The sequence below is a fragment of the Tachysurus vachellii genome, chromosome 20 (assembly GCF_030014155.1).
Source record: "Tachysurus vachellii isolate PV-2020 chromosome 20, HZAU_Pvac_v1, whole genome shotgun sequence".
Taxonomy (NCBI): domain Eukaryota; kingdom Metazoa; phylum Chordata; class Actinopteri; order Siluriformes; family Bagridae; genus Tachysurus; species Tachysurus vachellii.
In genome coordinates this window covers 18,015,838-18,035,800 of record NC_083479.1, presented here as the reverse complement: position 1 = coordinate 18,035,800, position 19,963 = coordinate 18,015,838, and the positions used below count along the sequence as shown (strand labels likewise).

Here is a 19,963-nt window from a genome sequence, read left to right as displayed (position 1 = left end):
CAGACTGATCTGAGATCAGCACGCGCCAGATTCACGTTCACATGTATAGCGATTTATTTACGACCACTTTCAGTAGCACAGTATCAAATACTTATATTATATTATATTATATTATATTATATTATATTAATCATTATTGTTTACAGAAGTGTACAATTAAGCAGACAATTTGTATAAAATGTTTATAAAAATGCTGATTAAAGTGTAAAGTGGATCCTGATGTGGTTTTCTGCTGTTGTATATTGTCCACCTCATGGTTCATAGTTTTGTTCATGTCAAGCTCCTATTCTGCTCACGGTTGTAAAGAGTGATTCTATGAGTTTCTATATCCTTCCTGGCAGCTTGAACCAATCTGTATCGAATTGTTGCTCAGTAAGTGTTTCATGTTTTACACACGTCTGTGTAAACTCTAAAGTCTCTAGATCCCAGGATATCAGCAGTTTCAGAAATACACAAACTTACTATGCCACAGTTAAATTCACACTTTTATGCTCCTTTTGATCTATCTGTCTGTCTGTCTGTCTGTCTGTCTGTCTGTCTGTCTGTCATCTGACCCAGGCTGTATTCCCTCATGCACAGTGGCCCTGACCAGGATATGTGATTATTGAAAGAAAGGCAGTGGTCATTTTTGCCATGTGTTTTGTCACTCTGTCCTTTAGAGGTCGCTGTGTGTCTGTTCAGTATGCTCTGGTTCCTCAAATATGCAAAGTGAACTAAACTGGACTTAAAAAATTAGAATAAGGATTTTGCGAAACATATAGTCATTAAATCACGTCAGTTAAATTGTATTTTTATAGTGTTTTTTGCAATGGGCATTGACAGAAGCAGTTTTGCATATATATATATATAGATAGATAGATAGATAGATAGATATAGATATAGATATAGATATAGAACTGCAGAATATCTTTTTCCTCTCTCCTTTTCCTTTTTGGATCCTCTGTTTCATCTTTAAATCAAACCCTTTATCTAAGGCTGGAAAGTTTAAATGTATTTTAATTAGATGAACACTTTTCTTTTCTGATACCAAATCTTAAGTCTTAGCAGTTTTTGATATTGTTATCAGCAGTGGCTAAGGTTATATTGGTATGACATGTTGTTTAAAGCTGTAACTATTTCAGATCAGTAATAGACTCGTTTATTGGCATACAAATCAAGTCTTGGTTCCTTAACTCCTTTTTTTTAGGGGAATTATCCATAGCTCAGTTCCAGACAGGTCTCTCACTGTCTTAAAAGCCACGTTCACGCTGCAAGTCTTAATGCTCAATTCGGATATTTTGCTCAGATCTGATTTTTTTGTTTGGCTGTTCACATTACCTTTTAAAATGTGGCCTATATCAGATACCAGTGTGAACTGTTTGCTGTTTCAAACTGACCCGCATGCGCAAACGAACAATAACAATGACGTCACACGCAGCACGCCGTTGCGCATTTATAAAGCCTGCGTACGCACAAAACGGGGCTGGAAACGTGCGTACGTCAGTTTTCGCGCAAAGGTTGTGATCTATAAAAAACAAACTTGACGGGAAAATGTGCGCACCTTTAAGCAAACTTTGAGACGTGCGTACGCACATTCTGTAGACAAAGGGAATTGGCGACACAGATGGTGAGGTCGTGAACTGAAGTTAGATTGTAGAAAATACATGTGAGAAGAACGATTATAAGAATTAATGACATTTAATTTTCACCCCATTTCATACGTTATATCCACATTATCATGAGGATTAAATCCAACAGTGTTATTTGTGCCGATTGTTTTAGGCTATATACATCTAGTAAAATCCAAACGTAATTCAAATTGTATTAAAAATAAAATAATAATAATAATAATCAGCGCTACTCCGTCCAGGGTGTATCCTGCCTTGATGCCCAATGACGCCTGAGGATAGGCACAGGCTCCCCGTGACCCGAGTAATTCGGATAAGCGGTAGAAGATGAATGAATGAATGAATGAATAACCAGCGCTGCCTTACAGTCACATTGTCCACAACGGGAGCGCAGGAGGAGATGGCGCGACTACATGTGATACAAAATAGCATGAAATACCCTTTTATTAGAGAACTGCAGAACACAGTGTAAAAACGAAATATTTTCCTTAATGTACATATATCATAAAATGTCAAAGTCTGCAAATACAGTCATGAAGCACAATCGCTACTCATCATCGGTCCTAACTATTACGGTGTTCATTACAAAACCGTCATGAAGAAGCATGTGTTCACTATAACATTTTCGTCTTAAATTTTCGCCCACAAATTAATTCTGTGATTTTGTCAAGGTGATAACAATCAGTCTAATTGCTAGAAACATATAAATCCTCCGGTGACCCGGGTATGCAATGCTTCATGATGGCACTGCTGGCACTGTTGGAGGATTACGCCAATGGCAGAATAAGGAGAGAACGAGTTTTCAGGGACCATGATGATGACTGGCTAATAAGCCGATTTAGATTCCCTAGAGCTGTGCTCTTGGATCTATGTGCTGAATTGGGTCCAGTATTAGAGAGGGCAACACGCCGGAACCATGCCATCCCAGTCCAAATACAAGTCCTCACCACTCTGGGGTTCTTGGCAACCGGCTGTTTCCAGCGCTAATTGGCAGACAGGTAAATTATTTATATAAAAAAAAACTATAAGTAATCCTCAACTTTGTCTCTAAGACCTTTTTGTATATGAAATAATTCTATTGGAATCTATCATCTCACCCTATAGGTCTGGTATATCACAGCCGTCCCTGAGTGCCATAATATCTGTCGTTTTGAATGATATACTTAATATGGGTAGTCGATACATCAGGTTCCCCTACACTGTGCGAGAACAGGCCGAAATTAAAATGCAATTTGCAGCAATGTCTGGTTTCCCAAATGTAATCGGTGCAATTGACTGCGCTCATGTTGCTATAAGGGCACCATCTGAAAATGAATTTGCTTATGTTAATAGAAAGCATGTGCATTCTATTAATGTGCAAATCATATGTGACTCCAACATGACCCTCACAAACATTGTGGCACGCTGGCCTGGTTCAACACATGATTCCTTCATCTTGACACATAACAGTAGGGAACAGACTAAATGCAGGCGCAGTACGTGATGGCTGGCTTCTTGGTGAGTTTAACAATATTAAAAAGTAGAAACTCTAATAATTTTGTTTTAATATAATTATAACAATGTTGCTTTTAATATAATTATAACCTGCAGGCGACAGTGGCTACCCCCTGAGACTCCTGGCTCCTCACCCCGGAGGTGATCTGTGATTTATAAAGGGAACATAGCTTAGAGAAGTGCATACGCACGGTTTTATAAATCAGAATTTTTTTTGGCGTACGCCATTTTTGGCTTTTGGGCGTACGGAAACTTTTAGTAGGGATCCTACGCACAGTTTTAGAAATGAGACCCCAGATCATTCCTTGTTATAATATCCTTCACTTTTCTCTCAAATCAAATTATATTGTTAAACACTTTAAATTACTTTAGCATGATTTTTATGACAAATATTGTTTGTTTTCCCAGAAAGAACTCATTCCCAAAAAGGCTTAAGTATCATAAGGTAATATGTTTAGAACTAAAAATGAATAACCTTGATTAATTGTTAGTCTGAGAGCAGCAGCAGGGCATCAAGGACCGTTAATAAACACAGGGTATGTGTGAACATGATTACCATTTAAAGCCATTTGGGTGATAACACCTCTAACAATATCAAGCCAAGGTGTACGTGACCATGATTAACAGTTAAAGACATCCAGCTAGTCAACAATCCATCCATTTGGGAGATGCTCAGCTCAGTCTTTGTGACAACACAGAGAATTGTAAGGGAACATGGACTACATCTGTGATTGTATGATTCTTTAAACTTTATGATATTCGTTTTCTTATCAGCTATTTTCAGAAAATTAATATCATAAAGTTTAAAGAAATGGCAAATGAAAAAGCTCACAGTTGATTCCCATCTTAAATAGTCCCATCATTACATGTGCTGATATAATGTAATATTCATGAAGCATTTCAGTGTTGTCATGGACACTTTAAATGATCAGGACTACCTGTGTTGTACAATTACAGCTGTCTTTCTAATGATCCTTATTGTCGACAAATTTAAATGAAAGTCCTTTAAATTACATTCGGTCTTTTGTAAGCAAACATCCAGCCAGCTAACTGTGATAACTGGTGTATATTTACCTCTTCAACTGTACACAACTTCGACTATACAGTTTTTATACGTCTAAAGGAAATACTAGTTTATACAGCACAACTCGAGGGGCTACATCATTTACTGGTGAACGTTACAAAGCATTATATTACAATTACTATTTTGTAACGTTATTGTAAACCTTGAGTAACAGTTAAGGTGGACCAGATTACTTGTGTCGGAAACTTCTGGGATTATTTCCATCCAGACCACCTGAGGGGCCGCTGGAAGGTGTTTCTGCTCCTTGAAGGTCACATGTTTTCCCACCTGTGTCTTGTTATCCCTAATGTGTTGTTCTATTTATACCTGTCCTGTTTTATCAGTCTTTGCTTCATTTTGTGTGTCATTGTACAGGATTATGTTGTGTAATGTTTATAGTTTTGTTTTGTTATGATATATGTGATTTAAAAAAGTATGGAGAACGTCCTGCATTTGGGTCTGGTTTGTCAATCTCATCAAGAAGATGTGGCAACTTGTAGAGCTAATATTATGAATGCTTGATGTAGTACTTTAAGAGTGCTTTCACCTCCTGCTCCTGAAATCACCTCCTGCTCCTGAAATCATAAAATATACGTTAGTGCTTCTCCTTAAAGTAACTCCAAGACATTTGTTACCATTTCAGGTCCCAGCGAAACAAAATGTATAATGCTTTTTTTTTTTTTAGGGTCTGCAGTATAAAGTCACTAACTTTCCAATATGTACTTTGCCACAATTTCTTTCTTTTAGATGTAAAGAGGATAGTGTTAACCGTAAATAAAGCTTGGAGATGCTACACCCTCACCAATTACAAGCCCAATACCGAAATGAGAGACATAGCAAGTGAACATAAAGGGGGACTGAGGGAAAAAATAATTTTACAAATTGAACAGTTTTCTAATTATCTATCAAGGAAAATATACTTGATATAGTGTTACGTAATATAGTTGAGTGATAATCCGTACGATGCAATGTACAGTATGCTGCAACATATCCACATCAATGTTTTAAGTTGCTTTTAATTAAAATGCTTTTTAAGATCAGATGTAATTTTTTCATGAAGATAAGAAAACTTTGGCATTCAGAAATCCTTTTGCTGTTTAAAAAAAAATTGTACATGTACCTGTATAAATGGCTGCGTTCATACATGTGTTAAGCAATATACCTGATAAACAGTTACTGTTGAAAATCTTGGCTAGTTTCCCAAAAGGTTTTCCAAGAATTAAGCGTTTATTTGTACACATTTCTCTCTAAAACTACAAAATTAATCCCTTTAGAGATGGAACTATTTTTTCAGTAGAAATAATTTCTGGTTATAACAATGAATACAACAGACTCTCTTGGAAAGTGTAAGTAAGCAGATCTACTTTATACTTATTGATCCTGTGATAGAAATTTAAAGAAGATAAAAAAATTTAAGAATAAAATTTAGATTAGATCTTCTCTCATTTTCATGTTAATTAAAAAGATGGAACTGTTGTATAGTTTTGAAGTTATTCTGTTATTTTTGTAGTATAAGCAAATATTTAGATGTGGTACATAAAGAACTGAAAACATTTTCTCTTTTTATCTATGTGATCAATTTAAAGTCAAACTTCTGAGTGTGATGTCATCAGTTGGTTCAGAAGGTCAAACACTCACCATTGCAGTTTTGTGCTCTTGCAGTTCACTGATTTGATGGAGGAGACGATCATTTTCCTCTTTCAGTTTGTGCACTTTGTGATCAGCTTGACTCTTTACTGACAACAGAATACCTACAGGAGGAATAACAGAAAGGGTACAAAATGTCTGTGTGTGTTGTTAAAAAGAAGTGTATGTTCACCAAAGACAGAGAATCTTAGATTTCTACATTGAACAATCTTACAGTATATGTTGTTCTGGCATGACATCCACAGCAGCAGGATGTCCAGTGCCATCGTCATACAAATTGTTGACTGATCACTATCTGTTTTGGACAATGTAAATAAACTAAACTATGCATTGCCATTTCACATGCTAAACTCTCACTGGGCAATTTTTGGAAACTCTGTATGGCATTTGATGAGGCTCTTCTGATGGCAACTCCACATCATCCAGGTCAGGAGATAACTATATAGTATTGTGTAAGAATTTAGCGTACACTATGTAATTTGAGACATACACCTTTTACTGAAAATTTCTGGTTAATCATTCATCATTCATTCATTCATCTTCTACCGCTTATCCGAACTACCTCGGGTCACGGGGAGCCTGTGCCTATCTCAGGCGTCATCGGGCATCAAGGCAGGATACACCCTGGACGGAGTGCCAACCCATCGCAGGGCACACACACACTCTCATTCACTCACACAATCACACACTAGGGACAATTTTCCAGAGATGCCAATCAACCTACCATGCATGTCTTTGGACCGGGGGAGGAAACCGGAGTACCCGGAGGAAACCCCCGAGGCACGGGGAGAACATGCAAACTCCACACACACAAGGTGGAGGCGGGAATCGAACCCCGACCTTGGAGGTGTGAGGCCAACGTGCTAACCACTAAGCCACCAATAAGGCTAACACCAATATTTAAATAACATGCATGTTAATCAAAATGGTTTAAACCTTTGCAATATATAAACTGACTTTCAAAATTGACTTTGAAAAAATTGTAAGTCACTCTGGCAAAGGGTGTCTGCTAAAGGGTGTCTGTTCTTCATTTAACCATGTGATCCATACCAATAATGATCCACAGCCTGAGCAGGATGAGCAAGCCCCTGGCATCAAAGGTGTTCTCTTTGAAGATGTACGCGATATTCATGATGAAAGACAGAATCACAACAATTCCATCAAACACCTCAAATTTGCGGTTGAAAAACTCCAGCTGAAAAGCGTACAGCTTAAAGCCCAGCTCCACCATGAAGAAGGTGAGCAGAGCCAAGCTGAGGTAGTGAAACTCCTGCAGAATGACAAAAGGAGCAACTAGTGGTGAGGACTGGTGAGGAAAAAACACACTAATTTGAATTGGATCTTGCTTTGACTCACCTGTGGAGCGATGTGATGCTCATCGGCTTCGATTATAGACAGGTCTAACAGCAGCTCACACAGAACAAATAAGGCATCCAAGATCACCAGAATCACAACAGCTATCTAGAGCACAGACAGAGCAACAATATCTTTATTAAGAACACAAATACAGCATGTGAGGTTTATCTGCTGTACTGCTGCTTTATAGTAAATCTGTATTTATTATATTTAAATGTCAGGAAATGATGAAGGTTAATTTACTGAATAGAGATTAAAACATAAAAGGAGAAATGTTACTTATTTAGTTTTACTAAGGCTAATGAATAAGGAAGCCCTATTTTCCCTTCCATAAAGACATGCCCAGTCATGCTTTAGACTTTCTTTATGTAAAAATTTAATTGAAACAATATTTATCTGTGTAAAGCTGGTCGTGTACGTCACAAGATATGCGAATTTTGTGTAATCTTGTATAAGACGAATCTCTACCAAATACACAATTGTTGGTTCACTCAAAAAGAGTAAACGTCTTGCTAGGGTACAGAATGATGTTGAGATGTTAACATCACAGTATTATTAAGTGCTGAGGTATGAAATGCTTTTCGTACCTCTTTGTTAAAATGTAATGTAAGGCATTAATTTTTACATTAAAACCAATTTCTAATAGCAGCCATTCTGTTAGATAAAAAAAAGTTTTTTTTTCAGTTGTTTGGATGTTATTTTAATGGAAATAATTGGTATTTTAATTTTGCTAATTTAAATAAAAAAGTAATAGTTTTAAATAATTTTGCTTTGCAAAAACTAAAGAAAGTGACAGACTTTGTGCTTCTGTTAAACATGCAAAATTATGTTTCAAACATTTAAAAAAAATTTATGTTTTCGAACCCCCAACCCTGGAGGTGTGAGGCGAACGTGCTAACCACTAAGCCACCGTGCCCCCCTATCAAATACATATTATATTATATTATATTATTATTGTTTACAGAAGTGTACAATTAAGCAGACAATTTGTATAAAATTTTTATAAAAATGCCGATTAAAGTGTAAAGTGGATCCTGAAGAGTGATTATATGAGTTTCTATATCCTTCCTGGCAGCTTGAACCAATCTGTATCGAATTGTTGCTCAGTAAGTGTTTCATGTTTTACACACGTCTGTGTAAACTGTAAAGTCTCTAGATCTCAGGATATCAACAGTTTCTGAAATACTTAAAACTTACTATGCCACAGTTTAATTCACAATTTTATGCTCCTTTTGATCTATCTGTCTGTCTGTCTGTCTGTCTGTCTGACTGTCTGTCTGTCTGTCTGTCTGTCTGTCTGTCTGTACTGTACTCTATGTCTGTCTGTCTGTCTGTCTGTCTGTCATCCGACACTGGCTTTATTCCTTCATGCACAGTGGCCCTGACCAGGATATGTGATTGAAAGAAAGGCAGTGGTCATTTTTGCCATGTGCTTTGTCACTCTGTCCTTTAGAGGTCGCTGTGTGTCTGTTCAGCATTCTCTGGTTCTTCAAATATGCAAAGTGTTAAGCAACTAAATTGTAATTAAAAAAAATTAGAATAAGGATTTTTTTTTTTTTACATTTTCAAAACATATACATTATTTTTAAATCACTTCAGTTAAATTGTATTCTTATAGTGTTTTTAGCAATGGACATTGTCAAAAGCAGATTTGCAGATAGATAGATAGTCATGATGTCACAGCAAATAACATTGTGTATATTATTTATTCTATCTTGTGTATATTATAATCTCTAAAACACATTTTTGCACGTGCTACAAAATAACCCTTTTAGAAAAATTTTTACCGTTCAGAGAACAAATGCTTTCACCGAGACGAAATCCTCAAGGGAAGATCTTTGTGCCATTAGTCTGTCTTTTACTTGGAAAAGTGAATGTACAGACAATGAAAAAGCCTTTTTAAAGTATATCATTAAACCACAGCGGTACTTTTAAAGGCTTTTTTTAAAGGCTTTTTTTCTTTTAAAGGCTTTTTTTTTTTATTTACACTGAGTGACAATCACCACTTGGATTACAAAGTGAGGGAAGTTATTATGCACCAGTTAATCACTGCTGCTGTTTTTACCTACTGGTTACTTTTTGACTATTTCTATAGATAGAATTGTGTTAAATAGTGCCAGAATGCCTTCATAAAGCTTTTTGAGTCAAGCGTGTGATGATTTAGACATGATTAGACGATATAAAGAAGATATATTTAAGTTAATTGTTGAAGATTTTTCTTAGCCAACAGCACATGCTCAGATGAATGGGTCTGAGTGTTCACTGTGTGGTATGAATGGGGTGTACAGAGATCTATCCCCCTCTCATCCCCCCTTCCTCACGTCTACACTCCTCCTCACACACAGCTGGACTTAATGAGAGTATTAAACTCTGAATCGGCTTCTGTTCAGCCAAAGGTCCTCTGATACATGCTAAAAATATATATATATTCCCTGTGTCCAAAATAGTAGACTTCTACCTATGGGCTTTTTTAACCTATTGTAGTGCATTGTGGGCATTTAAGAGTCCACTGGATGCTCTCTGTTGTACTTTTAAACATGGATATAAAATGGGAAAATCGTTTATTATTAATAGTTAATGTTACCCCAAAGCTAATTATTTAACCAGTAACTTGTATGAATTTCTCTTATAACTCAGCAAGACTTTAGTTAGCTCCTGATATCTTAGTTCCTGATATCACTTTTATTATAAGCTCACTTATACAAACAAGGTTATACAAGCCCTGGTGTAAGTTGTTACTATGGAATGATTGTGTGTTAATATAAATCTTAGGAGAGCTGTTGAGCTGTTGTAGTTGAAACCAAATCAACACCTGATTTTATTTGATCTGATCTCTCTCTCTCCTTCTTTTTCTCTGTGTCATAACCTTAGAACCATTTACTTGTACTTTTCAACAATGTTCACAAATCTCTGCACTGCTATAAACTTTATATTTATTTACTGTATATATGCTTACATATATACCTATATATATTACATGCTGTACATATGTTTACATAATACCTATATATATATATATATTACATGCTATGCAATGACAATAAAGGTTCTATCTATCTATCTATCTATCTATCTATCTATCTATATAATTTGTCTGTTTGTAGACTTTATCTATCCGTCATCAGTGTGTATGCTTGTTTTCTCAGTGTAATGATAAAATAAATGTCTCTGAGAGGCCTTTTTTTTTTTTTTTACAATTAAAGTCTTAACTAATAATTGTATGAGGCTTTTGTTCTCTATTAATTCCCATTAATTCCCAGAGAAATTAGTTTCTTGATATTTCTGCTTTCATTCATATTATCGAGAAACAAATCACTTAAATATAAATATTTTATCATGCAAACTAAAGAATAAATAGAAATCTAGCCAAAGTGCTTTTCCACATTGCAGCCTAAACCGGTTGCTATAGTGACCAATTAAGAGTGAAGTTCGCACGCGCCGTTAGCAAATCCCTGATTATGAACCCATTGTTTTAACAAAATAAAAAGAAAACACAAACACATTTCGCCATTTTCACCTCGTATTAAATTTCAGGGCATTTTTAGAACTTTAGTGCCCATTTATGCTCTCAGTGCTGTTAATTTCTGGCGGGTTTCCCGGGAGAATCAGGAGGGTTTAGCTGGAGAGGCGGAGTGGAGCTGTATAAGGTTGCCAGATTGGTTTGAGAAAATCCCAACAAACTACATTATAGCCAAAAAAACACACTGACGTATTTAATAATACATATCAAATGTAATATTTTAGGCATTATTAGATTATATTTCAGTTTCAATTTCAACAAGCTTTATTGGCATGACCATATACATGTACAGTATTGCCAAAGCATCACAACAAAGAGAAGAACAACTTTTATTAACAAACATTATTTAGAGCATAGAAGAACATAGAAATATAGAGTTAATATATAGTCCTAATAATAATAATAGTTGTCATTATCAGTTATAATTATTGTAATCTTAACAAACAGGGCTGTGTGTGTGCGTGTGTGTGTGTGGGGTTGTGTGTCTGTGTTTGGGTGTGTGTTGGTGTGTGTGTGTGTGTGTGTGTGTTGATGTGTGTTTGGGTGTGTGTGAGCTTGTGTGCGTGTGTGTGTTTGGGTGTCTGTGTGTGTGTATACGTGTGTGTGTGCGTGTGTTTGTATGTGTCTGTGTGTGTTTGGGTGTGTGTGTGTTTGGGTGTCTGTGTGTGTATGTGTTTGTGTGTGTTTGGGTGTCTGTGTGTGTGTGTGTTTGTGTGTGTGTGTGTGTTTTGGTGTCTGTGCGTGTGTGTGTGTGTTTTGGTGTCTGTGCGTGTGTGTGTGTTTGTGTGTGTGTGTGTGTTTTGGTGTCTGTGCGTGTGTGTGCTTGGGTGTGTTACTCACTGTGACTCAGGTTGTGACAGACAGATACATACTGTCCTGATAAAATGCAGCTCTCCTTCATTTCCCCCAGCAGGATGGGCAGTTTGTCAGTGTTTCTGCAGAAGGGAGAACTGGGGGTGGGTTCATTAAATTTTTTAAAAATATATTTCACGTATATAATTAAATTATATACTCAAAAAACAAATAACGAAGTACACTATTGTTTCATTAAACAACCACCTCAGACTTATTAAGGATAAATACAAACACATTTAAATATGTCAAATATTAATCTTTTTATTTAAACTTTTTGTACTATATTATGTTCTCTGAAGCTGCTATGAGACAGTGTCCATTGTTAAAAGTGCTATACAAATAAATTTGAATTGAATTGATTGAATGGCTACATGACAATTATTCTAAATGATTTAAGTAATATGGAGAAATAATGGTTAAATTGATAAAAGCTTTGATATTCTGTGAGGTTAAGTGTTGTATTATTAGAGAAAATGTGTGTGTGTGGGGGGGGGGGGGGTGTAATAGAAACATACTGTTAAGGAATAAATGATGACAGAAAGTGTGTGTGAAATTTTCTCCATGACTGTGTGAGTGTTTAATGGAACTCTTTGGGTGACATCATCTTCTTGTTCCTCATGAGAACATAGATTTTTTTTGGAAGAGTTGAACACAGTTATATTTAGGTAAAAAAAACATGTCTTTACAGAGCTGCTGGGGTGATATGGGGTCCCATGAGTTAAGACAGTAAGACTGCAAGGTCATTTTCAAATATTTTGCATCCCAAATTATTATGTTGTGACAATTGGATGTCAAAGTCATGGCCGTGAATTTGGGTAATTTGAGATTATGGTGGAATATGTTCTGGAAAAGACGTTCCAAGACTGACTGAAGTCTAATAATAGCAATCGTTCCAATCTCCATGTTTAGGCTTCTGTGGCCACAATGGTCTAAATACAACAGATAATCACCATGTCACTGTACTTAGCAAACATTAATTTAACAGGGTTAAGGAAAAGTTTCATGTCTAAGAGGTGGATATATACAAGTCATGGCTAATGAAAAAACCCTGACCTCAACCCCACTGAACTCTTTTGGGATGAACTGGAACGCTGACTAAAAGCTAGGCATCTTCACCTGACCTCACTAATGCTCTTGTGGGTGAATGAAGGCAAATCTTCACTGCCTCACTAAAATATTGTGGGAACCTTCAAGAAACGACTGTAGATTATTATTATAATACAAAAGCAAAGTTGAATAAATCTGCAAGATTAAAATTCATCTGTGATGGTCAGGTTTCCACAAACCTTTGTCCATCTAGTGTAACTTATTCAGGCTTCACAGTTAAATTGAAAGTCAATGTATTAACAAATGAGGAACAATTAGTGATCTCAGAGGTGAATTAAATCCAACTTGGCAACCCTGATTCAGCTCCTCTTTCATACTGACTGCTGAATAGACCTTCTCAGTTCAGTGTTCGCTGACAGAACCGTTTCAGTGCTTTTCCTCTCATCAGACACAAGCTGAGGTAAGTCATCACTGATTTCTCACAGCTTTCTTACAGAATCAGGGTTTATTGCACTTAATTTAAGTGATGCAAGCTCCTAACACTGAAGCTCCTCAAACTGAAACTATGACATGCTTGTAAAACTAGTTGAGTTTAGGCAAAGAACACAAAAACCTCAGCTGAGATAAAGACATGCTTCTAAAACCACAGTTTATAAAAGACAAACCACAGACACATCTATAAACTCCAGTATTGCAGAAGATTTCCTTAATTTGATGGTTTGGGTAAGGTAGACTTCCAGGACTTGTTGAGTAAATTGGCATTAAAGCTTAAGTGCATATAAAAAAAAAGTGTTAATGTTAGAAATTTGTATTTAAAAAGTGCTACTTTAAAGGTCAAAGCCCAATGCAACCCTCAAACACCACCGAGACGCTCCAGTGTACAATACCTGGGTAAACAGCATACTGAAATGGACTGTACTTAAGTGTGTGTGTGTGTGTGTGTGTGTGTGTGTGTGTGTGTGTGTGTGTGTGTTGATCGGTACAAAGGTTTTCAGGATGCCATAGAGCATTACAGCTGCAGTCTTGGCATTTCAGAGTGAAAAGAGATAATGTCAGATGCACACACACACACACACACACACACACACACATAGCCTGAAGCAGTTCATTCTACTGCATTTCAGTATTTCATTAAGTGTTTATTCATTAAACAGAAATAGAATTAAAAAACAGCTGTTATAACAGACTAATTTTCTTCCCCCCTCTCTCTCTCTCTCTCTCACACACACACACACACACACACACACACACACACACACACACACACACACACACATGCACGTCTTAATATTCTTGCATATTAACACATCTCATTATTAACACAAATCTAACCCTAACCTTAGCGTCAGCAACCAAATTTTTTGGATTTTTAAGCTGTTAAAAGATGCAACTTATAAATGTTTTTTTTTTTTTCATCATGGGAACCAGCCTCATGTCTAATGGGGACCACACACACACACAGTGAACGGACTATGCGTTCCAGAGAAGATAAGATATGGAACATATATTGCAAGGGTGTGCTCAGATTGATGTCCTTAGCTGACTGGGGTCAAGAAACTTAATGTCTTCTGTGTTGTTGTGTTCTGAGATGCTTTTATGTTCTCCACAGTTTTAAAGAGTAGTTATTTATTTGAGTTTACCGTTGAATTAAACGGTATTGAACGTTAAATTTAATTCAATTTTATTTGTATAGCGTTTTTACAATTGACATTGTTGACAAACAGAATAAAAATGGTAAAGTTTAAAATGTATTTAATGTTTATGTTTAATATTTATCTCTAATGAGCAAACCTGATGTGACGGTAGTGAGGAAAAACACCCTGAGATGATACGAGGAAGAAACCTTGAGCGGCCCCGTCCACAGCAATCCCACGAATCAGCTCGAGCTAGCCAGTTCATTCTCCTGTTACGTGTCCCATCAACACACACAGTGTTGTAGAGTCTGTTCTGAACCACTGTGTGTACAGGGTTTACACAAAATTTGTGTAAACAACAACAAAACATGCGATGATTCAATGGCACAAGTTCAATAAAAATGGACAGTTAAAAATAGGAAAACATGATGTCTTTTATTATTAGCTAATTAGCATTGCAGCTGGGATACGAACCTCACTAGCTAAAATCGCTAGAATGCTACATTCAGAGTTTTACTACATTCACACGTTGTACACTTTTGTCAGCAATGTTTTTCACACTTTCGTGGAATTCTTTTCATAAATTATTGCTTTGCAGTCTTACAGAAAAAGACGTGATATTCCTGCAGATTTATCCGAAATCAGGAACTAGAGATGAAAGCCTACAGATGAGTTTATTTCAGGAGCAAGTCCTTTCCTCCTTGAAATGATCAAAACGCTGTCTAGTTGAGAAGGACGGTCTAGACACAGAGTTTCACAGTAACCAAATTGTGTCAAAATAGTGTGAGAATTTCTTTTTCTTTTTCTTCTTCTTATTATTATTACAAAATATGACTTTTAACAATTCTGCTATGGCTTTTTTTAGCGTTTTAGCGTTAGCTTTACGAGTGTATATTCATTGTTTGTATCTTGTTATACTTGACTTGGACGTAAGATTGAATGGAAACAGCAGTGTGTGTGTGTGTGTGTGTGTGTGTGAATGAGAATTGAGTTGGTATTTTAGCGGAAGCACAGATGGCGGAATGAAGAGATCCAGTTTAATGAAGGGGAGCGAGAATCACCTGAGGCCTGAAAACTCACATCAAACAATCCTTTCTCTCCTCTATCTTATTTCTCTCTCTCTCTCTGTCTCGCTATCTCTCTCTCTTTCTCTCACTTTCTCTCTAATTCTTTCTCACCCACATCTGTTCTCTTTTTTCTTATTTTCTTCTCTTTCATCTCTACTATCTCTTGCTCTTCCTGTCTGTCTGGACTGTGTGTGTGTGTGTGTGTGTGTGTGTGTGTGTGTGTAAAACACCTGGAACAACTTTCTCAGTGCCGTTCTTCTTTCCCAGCTATAAAACCGAATGTCCTCCCTTTCTTTGTTTTTATCTTGCTATCATCTGTCCATTTCTTTTGCTCCTTTTTTCCATCTTACACACTTTTTCTCTCTCTGTCTCCTTTTTAATAAAATGATCAATTCTCTTTCTTCTTTCTTAATTCTCTGTTTTCTCACTAGCTTTACTCACTAGCTCACTAGTCACTAGCTTTCATTATATGTATATTTGTTTGTATGTGTGATGCTCTCAGTCGCTCCCTCTTTCTCTGTTCTTTCTCTTGCTCATCATGTCCTGTATGTGGGGCGGAGTCATGTATGAACAGTACACGCCCTTCAGGACTAAAAGGACGAGTGGACATGCCCCATGTCATGAAATAAAGAAACACCTCAACAGAATAACAGCCTTTTTTCCTGTCATTCGTCACCTCTCTGTAGTTTTATTGGCTGTATGACTGAATATATTACTCTAGGAAACACTTTAGACAGAAAGGATATGACAACATGAGGGAGAAATAGGGAGGATGAGCAAGAGGACAAACAGAAAGTCTGAAAAAAAAGGATGACGTGCAAAAAGGGATCTGAAAAGGCAAGAGGGAGGATAAGGGAGTAGGTGAGTGAGAGAGAGAGAGAGAGAGAGAGAGAGAGAGAGAGAATGATTTTGCCATCTTTGCCCTGCAGTCAGGAAACAGTCTGAACAAGAGGAAGTTGTTAAAGTACATAGGGACCGAGAGAAGGCACGTCTCTGACTCTGTCTCTCTCTCCCTCTTCTCTTGCCTCTTTTGTTTGTCTGTCTGTCTCTGTTTGTCTTTCTGCCTGTCTCTCTCTCTCTATTTCTCTGTCTTTCTTTGTTACTCTCTGTTTTTTAGTCTGTCTCTGGTTCTCTTTGCTTGTCTTTCTGTCTGACTCTCTTTCTCTTTGTCTGTCTGCTTGACTGTCTGCCTGTCTCAATGGCTGTCTGTCTCTCTCCCTTTCTTTCTCTCTGTCTGTCTGTCTGCTTGTCTCTCTCTCTCTCTCTCTCTCTCTCTCTCTCTCTCTCTCTCTCTCTCTCTCTATTTTTCTCTCTCTTCATCTCCGGTGTGTGTCATTTTAGTTGTGTGTTTATAGGAAATGTGTGCAAATAACTGTGTGTATATATTTCCTGTGATCAGCATAAACAAACATATTTTGCATGCATCTTGTGCGTGTGCGTGTTTGTGCGTGAGTGTGTGTAAATGTACATGTGAGATATATATATATACATGTGTGTGTATATATATATATATATATATATATATATATATATATATATATATATATATATATATATATATACACACATAGAGAGAGAGAGAGTCAGTGTGAAAGTGTGTATACTGTATGCAGTGTGTCCGGTTCAAGCCGCCGTGTGTTAAACAGTGAGTGTGTGAGTTACTCAGGGTTTCCACGTGCTGATGCCAGTGAGGTCATTAACACTCAGTGATATAAATTGATGAACACAAACTCAGCGCCATAACAGCAGTTTAAATACAGTGTGTGTCAAATCTTGATGTATCATGTAGCAGGATGTGGTCATTTGTAATGTATGTGAAATGTGAACCAATTTGATAAATAGTTCTTTAACGTTAATAAAAATTGATTTAATATCCGGATCAGAAGTCCCCGAAAAGGCACCTTCGATGGTGTTCAAATGGAGTAGCTCGATTTAAAAAAAAAAAAAAAAAACACCAGCAGAGGAAAAATCCTGCATCATTTCCTGTGTGTGTTACAAAGCCAGCAGGACTGGAGCTCAGAGAATAATGAGACTGGGATAAATTAACCGTATTTGCTAACTAGACAGTTCCTGAACACATCCGCAGGCTTTTAGTGTAATTAACCCTATCTGCAGGGTTTGTGTAGGATAAAGACAGTAGCATGTTAAGTAATGAAATAGACTTCGGGTCCAGAAGCTTGCTTTTTGCTTAATTAATCGTCAAAAACGAATTTATAATCCATTGCGAGTTGTATTGTATCATATTATCATCCCTGCTTCTGACAGCCGACGCTTCAGACTTTTATTAGAGAAGACGTAGATGCATTTGTTAGAAGTAATGAATTTAAAACTGGGGATTATGCTGTTAATCAAGACAGGATGATGTGATGCAGTCTGACAGGAAGCCAAGTGGCCCTGAAATAGATTATTCCTCTTATAACACAACAATCTGACAGCACTGATGTTATTAAATAAAGTCACCTCGTACTTTATTTTAAAATCATGTATAATGATGTAGAACGTCTCCAAAACAAGTTAGTTCCTATTTAATGCTTATTTTATAATAGTCCCCTCACATAGCTTTTGATTTTCTGTCTGTCTGTCTGTCTGTCTGTCTGTCTTTCTCTCTGTCTCTCTGTGTCTTTCTGTCTGTCTGTCTGTCTGTCTGTCTGTCTGTCTTTCTCTCTGTCTCCCTGTGTCTTTCTGTCTGTCTGTCTGTCTTTCTCTCTGTCTCTCTGTGTCTTTCTGTCTGTCTGTCTGTCTGTCTGTCTGTCTGTCTTTCTCTCTGTCTCCCTGTGTCTTTCTGTCTGTCTGTCTGTCTGTCTGTCTGTCTGTCTGTCTTTCTCTCTGTCTCCCTGTGTCTTTCTGTCTGTCTGTCTGTCTTTCTCTCTTTCTCTCTGTGTCTGTCTGTCTGTCTGTCTGTCTGTCTTTTTCTCTATCCTGTGTTTCCTAGGTTAGCCTCAAGGTTCCCTGTGACTCTGTAGAATAATAATAATAATAATAATAATAATAATAATAATAATAATAATAATAATAATAATTTTGAATAATAATTTTCGCATAATAATAATCTTATGAACATTATGTAAGTAAATAATTGACTCTGAGCGGTGCGATGCTGCCTTACAGGAAGGACATGAGTCCTGATTCAAGAACATCTTGTCAGCATTTTTTCAGTTTGTTTTTATATTTAGTTTCTGTGAAACCTCCAGAAAACAAGTTATTTCTTGATGGAGAGGATGAGGGGTGAGAGGAGAAGATCTGAAAGACATAGAAGGGAATAAAGAGGAGAGATGGATAGGTTATTAGAGAGGACGAGAGAGGAAAATAGGAGAGAGAAGGCGAGAAAGGGGAACGGAGAAATGGGACGTGTGCGGGAGAAAAAAGTGAGGGAGAAGAGAAGAAGAACAGAGAATTAGAAAGAAAGGGAGGATGAAAGTGAAGAGGAAAGAAGAAATTGTGATGCAATGAAATTTTAACTCAGAACCTCACCATGTCCTTTACCTGAGGTACAGAGACACAGCAAAGGAGATAAAGAGAAAAAAGAGAGAGAGAGAGAGAGAGAGAGATTCTTCCATGTAACTCAAAAAAGTGTGCTAACTCTACCAACTCTAAAAGTGGGTTAGTGTGTTTGTGTGTGCGTGTGTGTGTATGCTCTCAGTGTTACATCACTATAACTAGTCCTTTCATTCCATACACTCTTTACTTGTAAAAGAGCTGATTGTGTAGGAGCCATTACACACACACACACACACACACACACACAGGTACATGGGCCTGTCACATGCACTTTACCGTCTTTCTCAATTTTACCTACTTTTCTAACAGGCCTTTTCTGTTTGCTGATAAACCCTGCCTGTGTGTGTGTGTGTGTGTGTGTGTATGAATGCCTCGTCTTTTGCCTGTTTGTTTGCTCAACTCACAGTACACTTCTTCTTTTCCCTCCTGAGGTCGTATTTAACGCTGCCCTCTCACTTTCACACATCACCCAACCGCTAAGTTTGGCTACAGCGCTACTGTGTAGGTCGCTCTTAAACAGGAGCAGTGTGTTTTCACACTCTACCATGTCCTTTCTTTCCAATATATCACACACAGCTTGTTTTCACTCATATATTTATTTAACCCTATTTGCTAAAGTCGATCTGGACATTAAATTTTTGCTCAAACACTTTAAAAGGCCAAAACTGTAGAGATAGTAGAAGGGTAACGACTAGGGAGTTTATTTCCTGTTAAAACTCGTACCATTTATAACATCAAATTTTGTAACTTGTGTGCTGCTCATGTGGCATTTGCATATCGTTATTCACATTGTTTGTACAAAACCACATTTTACACTTGGCTTGTTTACAAAGCTTTCCATGTGGCCACACCCCTTAATTAACTCCACCCACTTATGTCTCTGAAGGCTTACACTTGGCTCCTGCTCATTCGTCTGTCTTTAGATCTTTAGAAATATACACCAATCTATGCCACTACAGTGTTTAACTGGTCCTGCCTCTTTATCCAAATGGCCCAACCTTTTTTCTGGCCACACCCACATATCCCAGAGCCATACACTTTTAAAAACTTGTCTTTTTGTTTGAGGATACACTCCTGGACCCTCCCTCAACTCTTTCAGTCCATCCATGTAATTCCACCCATTAACTGACTCAGTCCCAGATCGAAGACCTGGCCCCATCCTGTCTTGCTGTCCG

At 37.1% G+C, this 19,963-nt stretch overlaps 2 protein-coding genes across 2 annotated transcripts in view; one reads left to right on the top strand and one right to left on the bottom strand.

The window, feature by feature from the left end:
- Window positions 1-4,672: 4,672 nt before the first annotated feature.
- On the bottom strand, window positions 4,673-19,335 carry LOC132863717 (voltage-gated hydrogen channel 1-like). Its single transcript, XM_060896673.1, has 6 exons — window positions 19,258-19,335; window positions 18,762-18,773; window positions 7,168-7,272; window positions 6,862-7,081; window positions 5,803-5,915; window positions 4,673-4,720 (listed from the first exon to the last, which is right to left on the bottom strand). Exons 1-6 carry the CDS (start codon window positions 19,333-19,335, stop codon window positions 4,673-4,675), a joined length of 576 nt encoding a protein of 191 aa, XP_060752656.1.
- The window catches only part of csgalnact1a (chondroitin sulfate N-acetylgalactosaminyltransferase 1a), a 32,694-nt gene continuing 25,694 nt past the window's right edge, over window positions 12,964-19,963 (top strand). The window contains exon 1 of the mRNA XM_060896019.1: window positions 12,964-13,049. The gene's annotated coding sequence lies outside the window, so the exon portion shown is untranslated. The remainder of the gene's footprint in view (window positions 13,050-19,963) is intronic.

Coding starts and splice junctions, on each gene's coding strand:
- LOC132863717 (XM_060896673.1), bottom strand. CDS start 19,335: ATGGTAGAGTGTGAAAACACACTGCTCCTGTTTAAGAGCGACCTACAC. Junction 7,082..7,167: donor AGCATCACATCGCTCCACAG/GTGAGTCAAAGC, acceptor GTCATTCTGCAG/GAGTTTCACTACCTCAGCTT. Junction 5,916..6,861: donor CAGGCTGTGGATCATTATTG/GTATGGATCACA, acceptor TTCCTCCTGTAG/GTATTCTGTTGTCAGTAAAG.